Below are 9,981 nucleotides of genomic sequence, written 5' to 3'. Positions count from 1 at the left end.
GAGTGGCAAAGAACGGCTTCTATCTCTATTCCCCCATGATCGTTATTAAAGCCAACACATCAGCATCTTCCTTCGACAGAGACAAAAAAAAAAAATCCCACCCCCCCATCCCTCCTTTCGGACCCCTCCCCGCGATATTCCAGCAGCAAACCTTGCTGGGGGGAAAGGGGGACATCGGAATATTCTTCCCCAGCTCTGTGGCTTTGCTTTTTTTTTTTTTTTTTTTTTTTTTTTTTTTTTTTTTTTTCCGCCACTCCTGACGTTTTGCAACATCGCATAAACATAAAACAATCCATCCTTGATATGGAATGCAAGGGCGGATGACAGCGCAGCGCAGCCCCCTCGGCTGCGATTGATTTACGCCGAGCCTGACGCTTTATCAGGCACACGAAAAAAGTTTGACCAATCATTTCGCCGGGAGCTCACAACACAGCAGCCCAACTGTACTTTGTTGGCTGGGAAGTTGGGGAAGGGGGTAGAGTACAAATCTAGAGCTGTCCTCTCTCTCTCTATATATATATTCTTTTTTTCTTTTTTTTTCTTTTTTTTTTTTTTTTCCCTTCACTGAACCGTGCTTTGTATGATGTCTGAGAATGTCCATTTCTGGCACTCTCAGCAATTATTATGTCGACTCTATCATAAGTCATGAGAGCGAAGATTCGCCTTCAGCTAAATTTTCGTCTGGGCAATACTCGGGTTCCAGGCAAGCTGGCCACAGTGAGCATCTAGAATTCCCCTCCTGTAGTTTCCAGCCAAAACCTCCAGTTTTCAGCGCCTCCTGGACTCCTTTGAATCCACATTCTTCTGGCACCCTTCCTGCCGTCTACCATCCTTATATTCAACATCAAAGCGTCCCAGCTGAGAGCAGGTACCTCCGGAGCTGGCTGGAGCCCGTGCCCAGGGCAGAGACCCTCCCCGGGCAGGGATCTGTTAAGGCAGAGCCGCTGCTGGGCCGTCCCGGGGATGTCCATAAACAGGGAACACAGGAGTACAATTTAGAAACTTCTGCTGCAAGGGAAGGGATCGTTTCCAATCAAAGGCCCAGCTTCGAGGACAATAAAGTTTGTGAAGGAAGCGAAGACAAAGACAGGACAGATCAAAGTAAGTTATAAAAGTGAGGAAGTAAACAGCATAAAAGCTGGAGGAGGTGCAATAAAAAGGGGGGACAATGCTGCGGAAAGTTGAAAATCAGGGCTTGAAGAAAAAAAAAGTCTCAGCTGGCTGATGCCAACCTAAGGGGAGAGGTGGGGAGGGGAGAGGGCTGGCATTGTCTGTGCCGGGAAACAAAACTAAAAATCAAAATCGGCGTCGTCCCCGGCCTTAAAGAGAGTCCGGAGCGGACAAAAGCTGGAGCGAGTCCCGCTCGCTCCTGCAGAGCGCCGGCTCCGGCAGCACAGACGCGCTGGGAAGGGGAGTAAAACTGCGCGGCTGCGGGCGGAGGGGCCGGGAGGGGCCGCGGACAGCGCGGAAATGTCGCGGGGAAGGGAGCGGGGCTGGAGGGCGAGGGAGAAGAGGGAAAAAGGGGGGAAAAGAGGAGGAATCGAGGGGGAAAAGTTCACGTGGGGGGAAGAGAGGAGCGGCGGGGGCTTCGCCGTGCCCGCGCCCCGGGGAAGGCGCGGAGGCTCCGCGCTCCTTCCGCGGCTCCTGTCGGGCTTTCCTGGCGCTTCCTCCTGGCGTTCGCGTGTTTATTTGTGCTGTTAATTGTTTGTTTATTAAACGCAACCACGGCGGGGATGAATATTTCAAAGTCACGCTCCTTCCCTAGTTAAAAGAAAAAAAAAAAAAGAAGAAGGAGAAGAAGGAGGGAGGGGGGGTGCTTGGAAGTTAATTAGCTTCTATATCAGCTTTTATATCAGCTTTTATTCCTAACGTAGCCAGACTGGGGAGACAGATAAACTCCAGCGTGGGCTTTTTCCGCGGGCTGCGTCGCCTTTTTCCGCTTGAAATACGTGCTAAAAATAATATTGTATTGCCCGGAAAATATTGAATGCTCTCAACAACGCTATTAATATTATTATTAATAATAATAATAATAATTATAGCGTTTGAGGGAGGGAGAAGCAGCGTCCGCACCTCGTGCCGAGCCGGCTGGCACCTGGTTTCCAGCTGAAAGGTGACCCCGGAGCGGGAGGCACCGGGACAGCCTTGGCTTCACTTTCCCGGGAAATATTTTTCCAGGGAAAGCCGAACTTTTCCAACCTGGCAGAGCAGCAGCGCCCAGCCAGGGGGTCCCTCCCCGGGCATTTTTTTCCCCTTTGAATGAACTTCTTTCGCCATTAAAAACCCCGAATATTCTCTCCCCCCTCGCGATTTCCTCCCCTGCTCTTGCAGGATATTCTGGTGGCTTTTTTTCTTTTTTTTCTTCTTTTTTTTTTTTTTCCTTTCTCTTTTTCCTCTCCTTTAACTCGCCCGCAGACACTCACACACAAAAAGAAAAGTCCTGTTCTATTGTACTGGGCAGGGATCCAGAACAAACTGCAACCGGGCGCTGGATGCCTGCGGAGAACCAAACACCCGCGTTCCCTGCTCGGTGCCGCTGAAATTGAATATTGGCAAAATCCTGTCCGAGAAAAGAACGATTTTAAAGGCTCGAGGGTGGACGCGCTGTGGTTCCCGTGTGGTTGCAGCGCATACTTTGTTTAAAAGAATAGTTTAATTTGGGGCTGCCGTTGAGAGGCTGCCAGGGCTGGTTTGCAGCGAGTTCTGCCCCCGATTTCCCCGACTCTTTCAATTTTTGCGAGTATTTCTTCCTAATGAATCCCTGCCCCGCGCGTGGCGCTGCGAGCTGTTAAATTATCTGCTGGGTTTTAGAGAAAAAGAGGTGCCAGGACCTCTCCCCGTTCGCTTTCATGCTCTGGGATTTGTGTGCAGTGGAGAGATAAAACAACATCGGCATCTAAAATATATTTCAACGACCCAAAATATGACCGAAAAAAACCCCCCAAACCCGTTATGAAGCACAGCCCTCCATCGCCATTAAAGGATGGGTAACAGGATTAACAATATCAATTATTAACAGCTTTCCTCCTCTTTAATATTTAATTCTGCATATTAGATCAAGTCAATTACATTAAGGAAATAGCCGTGCAAATTTGTAAGAGGCCGTACTTACAGAGGAAGATTAACCGGATTATTATTTTATTTTATTTTTGTTTTAAGTTTTAAATATTCAATATATTTCATTTTTTTTTGGCGTGGAGGAGCCGTCCCGATGTGTGTGTGTGTGCGCGCGTGTGTATATTTATAATGGTCCATTTAATTGGTGTAAAGGTTTATGGCTCCAGCCATAATTTCAGGGGAGGCAAAGGAAATAAAACAGGAATTCGTGGTGTGTCCATAACCCTTCATTTTCCTCCCGCCCGCCTCCCCGTTACCCAATATTTGCATGTGATTAGCGAACATCCCATTATTTACCCTAAACCCACTTCGCTTTTGGGTGCGATTTTCACCACTCTGGGGTCTGCCAGGGGGGTGGGTTTTGCTCCCAAAATCTTGTGTGTCCCTCCTTCCCCCCCCCCCCCCCCAACCCCGCGAAGAATTCCTGAAATATCCTTTTTCCACGATTCCCACGCAACTTCTCCCACCCGCGAGAGTGACGGGCAGGCTTTTATTTATTTTTTGGCTGCATTTCCAGCCCTGCAAACGTCCCTGGCTCGGGGTGACGCTGTCCAGACCTCCGGCAGCAGAGCCCGGGCAGCTCCCAGAGGATGTTTATCGCAGCCAGAGCGGTTTTTGCCACATAGCACACCCAAAAAAAAAAAAAAAAGGAAAAAGGAAAAGAAAAATAGGCAGGATTTATAGGAAAAGCTCCTCCAGACCTCCCCTCTCTGCGTGATGGGTCTGGAGGAGCAAATCTATAAACGCGCCTGGGAAAAATGGGGAGAAATGTGATTTTTTTGGGGGGGGGGGGTTTCTTTGTATATAATGTGCAGATGGGGAGATGTGGGAAGCTGGGAGGGGATGTGGGCGTTCACCTGGCAGGGATGGGGCAGGGGGAGGGCACGTGGGGACGCCAAAAACTCGGGGGTGCACCCAAACCCCTCAGGAATGCATCCAAAACCCGCAGAAATTCACCCAAAACAGGGGGTGCACAGGGACAACACCCACCACAACCCCTCCTGCTCCCCAATCCCCGCCTCCCCCCCAATCCAGAGGGTTTGGATGCCTCTGGAATGCGGGGGTGGGACCCCCACCATCTGCGCAGGCCCCCAGTGATTTTCCTGCGTCCTCGCAGCTCCTGGTTTGGGGTTTGTTTTTTTTTTTTTTTCCCCCCAAGCCGGGGGGTGCATCTGCGCAGGAATAATCTTAATATTTGATGGCGTGATTAAAACCTTCTGAGAAACACTCAGGGCTCGCCTCGTATTGATCTCGCTGCTTTTTCTTCCAGCCAACCCCGCTGCCAGCTGGCTGCACGCCCGCTCCTCCAGGAAAAAGCGATGCCCCTACACCAAATACCAGACCCTGGAACTGGAGAAGGAGTTTTTGTTCAATATGTACCTGACGAGGGACCGTAGGCACGAGGTGGCCCGGCTCCTCAACCTGAGCGAGAGACAAGTCAAAATCTGGTTCCAGAACCGGCGGATGAAAATGAAGAAAATGAACAAGGAGCAGGGCAAGGAATGAAAGAGCAGAAAAGCGGCAGCACCCCCTCCTCAGACCCCCTTTCCCCCCGCTTGGTGCTGCCAAACCCCCCCCAAAAAAACAGGGGGAGACCCTTCCCCGAGTCCCATCTCCACTTTTGCATGCGAGATGTTGTTAATGAACCTTTTCTAAATCTCTTTCCTTAGCCTTGCCACGCTGGAGGCAACTTAGCCCCAAGTGCGGCTCCTTTTTGGGGACACGTGCTGGGGTTTGTTTCTCTTTTCTTGCTCCCTTTTTGTCTTTTTTCCCCTCTTTTTTTCTCCCCCCTTCTCCCCGCGGTGTGACAGAGCACAGGCTCCTGTTGGAGCAGCTTTCCCCCCCCTTTTTTTTTCCGTGGAAAAGCAAAGACGGCCGCCACAAAACTGGCCACCACCAAACCTCGCTGTCTTTTCTTTTCTCCAAGCAAGGACAAAGATTTTCCCCCACCCCACCCCACCACCACCACCCCACAACCCCCCAGACGCTCGCACTCGCCCGCCGAGGTGGCCGAGGAGGAACCAGACGATTTAATTAAACTCCTGCAAGACAGACACATTCGTAAGGCTCGCCTTTAATTGCACCCAACAAATCATTTGCAATTCGCCAACTCCATCCCGGGGTAGCCGCTCCATGACAGCCCCAAATGGGGGTTCCCCCCCTTCTCCTCCGCCCGCCCCCTTCCCCCCCCCCCCTTCCCCCTCCCGTTATTTCACTTTTTTAGCTCGGTTTATAATGCGGGATTTTGATTCGAGTGGCGGAAATTGGGACTTTGACCTGAAAAAGTTTCGCGGGATCTTTTGGGGCAGAACCTCCTGGTTTTGGTAGTTTTATACTGGGGCACTGGGAGGGAGAGAAAAGACGAGAGAGAGAGAGAGAGAGAGAGAGAGGGAGTGCGTGGGGCACTCCCCGAGCCGCATTGTAAATTATTTAGGAGAAAAAAGGGGGCGGAAGAACCCCCGCCAACTTATTCCTAACTTTTTAGAGAAGAGGAAGAATGGGATTTTCTAGTTTAAGGGGGAAAAAAAAAAAAAAAAAGAAGAAGAAGAAAAAAAACAAAAACAAAAACCACCACAAAAAAAAAAAAAAAAACAACAACAACAAAAACAAACTACCTTAGTGGAGCGATCAGGGAGGGGCCGGGTGTGTTCTTAGCGCTAGGTATTTATAATTTATTGTGGATTGACTTTTCCTGGAGCAGGAGGCTGCTGCAGAGATGAAGTGCCAACCCCAGCCCGGCTTTTTATTCCTTCCCCCTCCCGTTGGCCGAGACGCTTTTTTAATTCTTGAATCTCGCCGGGCTTTGGCTCGGGGTGGCCTTGGGGGTTTTTTTTTTTTTCCCCTCCTCCAGCGAGCTCCGGGAGCGTTTTCCCGGTGCCACCCCGGGGAGGAACCCGCGAGTGGCACCGGGGGATGCTCCCCCCGCGCTTCTCCATCCTCATCCTCATCCCGGAAAGTCCCAAATCTGGAGCTCGCCGGGCTCGTGTCCCGCAGGATTCCTGCTCTGACAGCTCCGCTGGAGGTTCCTCCATCCCGCCCGGGCGGGATTTGGGTTCCCTTTATCTCTGTAAGGATAAACTTTGGTTTGGGGAGGGAGGGGGGAGGGAATGAGGGTGGGAGGGGGGGCTCGGGGGGGTTTAGTTCCAGTCGGTTCTGTGGTGGGTGTTGTAAACCGTGTTTCGTGCTCGTGTTTCTGTGAGTGTTGCAGCTCGTTTTCTGTCTCTGCTGTGGCTTTTTTTTTTTTTTTTTTGGGAAGAGTTCTGCAGTTGGTAGTGGCTGAAAAAAAAAAAAATCGAAATAAACCTCTCTCGTTTGCTTCGTGTGCGGAATTTGTATATTTAGCTGGCAGGAGGCTTTCGAGGAACCAGGCGAGGGGAAGGCGGATTGTTTGAATAGGGAGGAGGGGAAAAACAGAGAAAAACCTTTTTTTTCTGCTGTTTATCTGAAGGAACCAGCGCAAATCTGTTTCCAGGAGTGACTCGTGTGTCCTCCGCGCCAGGTTTGGCGAGGCCACTTTTATCTGCGGAGCAGAGGCTGCTCTGGGAAGCAGCGATAGGCAGATTCGCAGATTTGCCTGTTTGCAAAGTGTTCCTGCTTTTTTTTTTCCTTCCCCCTCCCTCCGCGATCCGGAGATAAGACCCGAGGAGCTGCACTGAAATCTCCCCCACTCCAAATCCTCTTAAGAGGGGTTGAAACAAAAATTTATCTCCCCCCTCGCCAAGAAACCAGAGCTGACGCGTTTGAGACCATTCCTCAGAAAGTTGTTTTGTTTTTCGGTTGGGTCTTTTTTAAACGCTCAGACTTTCCCGTGTAAAACTTACCACCCTGAAGCAGCTCCTTGGGGGCTTCCAAATTTAACTGTTCGGCTGCCGGAGGGAGTTCAGCGCCACCGAACTTCGCTCTGTGTTTAAAAACTAAATGAAAAAAAAAAAAGAGCTGCTTTGGAGGCGTTTCGAGCTGCGGGGTCGGTGGCAGCAGGATCGTGCCTCGAAGCGCTGATTTATTTTAAAAGTGTGATTAAGTCAAAGAAAGGGGGTGGAAAGTGACGTTTGAGCTGGGCGAAATTTTCCCAGGTTGGTTTGATTCTCCTCGAGGATGGGTGAATTCCAAACCTGCTCCGAGCTGGGATAATCCTCACGTCTCGAACCGAGCACGGATTTGCCAAAATCCTCATTTTAATTCCCAGGAGCGTTTTCCGCGAGTTCCTTGATGTTTGCAACCCAGCGGCCACCAGGATTTAGAAACGGTTTTCTCACTTTCCTTAGAGTTGTGGTAAAGAGCAGATATTTTTAAGATGACGATATAAGGTTCTTTTAAAATAGAATTTAAGATGTTAGCTGATTTTATTAGGAAATATGCTTACTTAAAAAATGAAAAAAAAAAAAATGTTGGGAAAGATTGTTTTCTGTAGCATCAGCCCGGATGTATTTTCCAGAGATGTTTTAATGCTCCAGAATAAAAACCGATTTTAGAACAACCAGCTGCGATGTCATTGTGTTCTACTGCTTCACCCGAAATTCCAGAAATATCCTCCCTGTGCTTTCCTGTTTTTTGAGCCGCTCGTTCTGAGCATCACTTTGGGGTTCGGTTTACAAAAATCAGTGATGAAGAAGTGGAAATAATTCCACTCTGGAGCAGCAAGTGTTTGCTGGGTCCCACCCAAACTTGCTGCGCGTCTGATCTTTCGTTATGAATATTATTTTTAATTCTGAAATCGGAGGTTTGCGGATCTCTGGCTGCGTTTCTCGCTTGTTTGCGTGTTTATTTCTTACTTTTGGAGGTTTGATCTCTTTATTCCCCCCTCAGCCTGAGGGAAAACGCTCAGCGCGGATTTGCTTTCTTTACCTTTCCTCGCTTTATTCCCCTCTGGCCCAAGGGAAACTTGGCCCGAGAAAAAACCAAAAAAACCCCAAAACAAACAGCGGGGAAACCCCACCCCGCTCTCCCCGCTTGGCATCACCTCGGATTTGACACGCGGTTCCTTTTTCCGAGGGCTCAAGGAGCGGTTCCTGTGATTCCCTCTCGAAATTCGTTTGACGTTTTATTGCTCATGAAGAAACACAAGTGCCTGGAAAGTGGCTTTATCTCTATATTTAAAAAAAAAAAAAATACAAAAAAGCAAAAAAACAAAACCCAAAAAAAAGCCAAACAAACCCCGAGACCTGCTCAGCCCCGCAGGAAGCAGGTAGTGAGAAACAGAACCGAGAGTCTCTTTCCCACTAATTTTTAACATAAAGGGCCACTCCAAAGGGCAATATTTCACTTCTTTAGGGAAAAGAGAAAAAAAAAAAAGAAAAGAAAAAAAATCCTTTCTTTGGGGCAGCTCTGAAAAGAAAACAAAAGAAGAAGGAAGATTTTTGGAGCTTACTGAGGGAAGAGAGAGAAAGGGAAGTAACTTGTCATAAAAAAAGGAAAATTCAGTGCAGTGTGCTGCAATAAAAGAATATGACCGCTATAAAACTTTATAGGGTATAAATTTCTGAAGGTTAAGGAACTAAACGGCTGTAAAGGAAACAGTGCAAGAAAACTTTCAGGAACTCCTAAATTACTCCAACGACTTGGGAATGTGGGGAAGCCCAATGCGTAAATGCTCTGGTTTCTGCCTCAGCCACAAAGTTCCCCTCTTTTTCTTTTCTTTTTCTTCTTTTTCTTCTTTTTCCCTGAGGGAGGGGGCAGTTGAGAAAAAAATAAGAAGGGTGGGGGGGAAGAGAAAAGGTGGGGAGGGACTTTTGCTAATTTATTCTTCTCTTGCAGATGCCGTGAAAATCCAGCGCTCTGGATGATTCCCTTTGTTCTTTTTTTGTTGTTTGTTTGTTTGTTTCCTTCTCCCCCTTTTTCCCCCCCCCTTTTTTTTTTAATTTTTATTTCTTTCTCTTTCCTTTAAAGCAATTCCAGGCTGCCCGAATGCCCAGCCCTGCACACAACAACAACACCACCACGCACAGAAGGCTCGCACACTCGAAGTTCTGGCGAGACGTCTGGGCTGGGGAAGCTCTTTATGACTTTACAGCCCCGGCCTTTCCCCCCCTTCCCTCCTCGGCAGCAGAATGACCAATTGTTTAGTCTCGGAATTTGAAACAATAGCGGGTTTCAAAAGCAAACCCCCTTCTCCTCTTTTTTATTGCCGCGCTGGATGGTGCAGTTGGAGAAAACTCCAGCGCGGCCAGGCAAAGAGGGGGCAAAAAAATTAATTCGCATTTTCTTCCTCTTCTTCTCCTTCGCCTCTTTTTTTTTTTTTTTTTAAATCTTTTTTGTCCTCCCAGCGAGGAGCGGGACTTCTTATTTTGATGTTTTTTCCCCTTTTTTTCGCCCCCAGAAGAAATCTCCCCCTGCAGTTCCGCGCGCGGCCGCGAGGTGGAGCCGTTGCTCCACGTTAGAGGCGCCCCCTCCGCGCTCGCCCGCGGGGCTCCGCGCAAACACCTTGATTTCATTACCGGCCCCCCCCGCGCATAAAATATAGGGTTAATTATAGCTATTTTGCCGGTTTTATAGCTTACATCTATTTTTTTTTTTATCGAGGGTAAATTATGAGAGGCTGCGAAGGGGAAAAATAACGCAACAACGCAGCGGCAGAGATGCGGTGAGAGGTGGGGCGCGCATCTCTGCTAAGTGTGCGTTTAAAGGGGAATAAAAAAGCGCCGGGTTTTGTCTTCTGCTGGTCGGGGTGGAGGTGGGAGGACAGCTTAAATTATCCCGACCCCGCAGATTTACGTTTGCAGCGCTGGAAAAAAATAGAGAGAGCGGCTCAAAGATTTCGGGGAGAAAGGGAAGCGCAGAACCGGGACAATATTTTTTTCCCCGGCTCTTTCTCTCGGCCGTTAGGATGATCTGCGCTTCCCCGGCTCGATATTTTATGTGTTTTAT

General features: G+C 48.9%; 1 protein-coding gene across 1 annotated transcript; it reads left to right on the top strand.

Moving 5' to 3' along the window:
* Nucleotides 1-403: 403 nt before the first annotated feature.
* Nucleotides 404-5,171, top strand: HOXB9 (homeobox B9). The gene is made up of 2 exons (XM_039564714.1): nucleotides 404-1,101; nucleotides 4,388-5,171. Exons 1-2 carry the CDS (start codon nucleotides 594-596, stop codon nucleotides 4,621-4,623), a joined length of 744 nt encoding a protein of 247 aa, XP_039420648.1. The 5' UTR covers nucleotides 404-593; the 3' UTR covers nucleotides 4,624-5,171.
* Nucleotides 5,172-9,981: the final 4,810 nt, after the last annotated feature.

This window comes from Corvus cornix, chromosome 23 (assembly GCF_000738735.6).
Source record: "Corvus cornix cornix isolate S_Up_H32 chromosome 23, ASM73873v5, whole genome shotgun sequence".
In the NCBI taxonomy this organism is placed as follows: domain Eukaryota; kingdom Metazoa; phylum Chordata; class Aves; order Passeriformes; family Corvidae; genus Corvus; species Corvus cornix.
This window is presented reverse-complemented; position numbering and strand designations above follow the sequence as displayed.

Excerpts from the sequence above, each read along its gene's own strand:
- HOXB9 (XM_039564714.1), top strand. The coding sequence starts at position 594 with ATGTCCATTTCTGGCACTCTCAGCAATTATTATGTCGACTCTATCATA. Across the intron at positions 1,102-4,387 it reads CAAAGACAGGACAGATCAAA|CCAACCCCGCTGCCAGCTGG; the intron begins GTAAGTTATAAA and ends TTTTTCTTCCAG.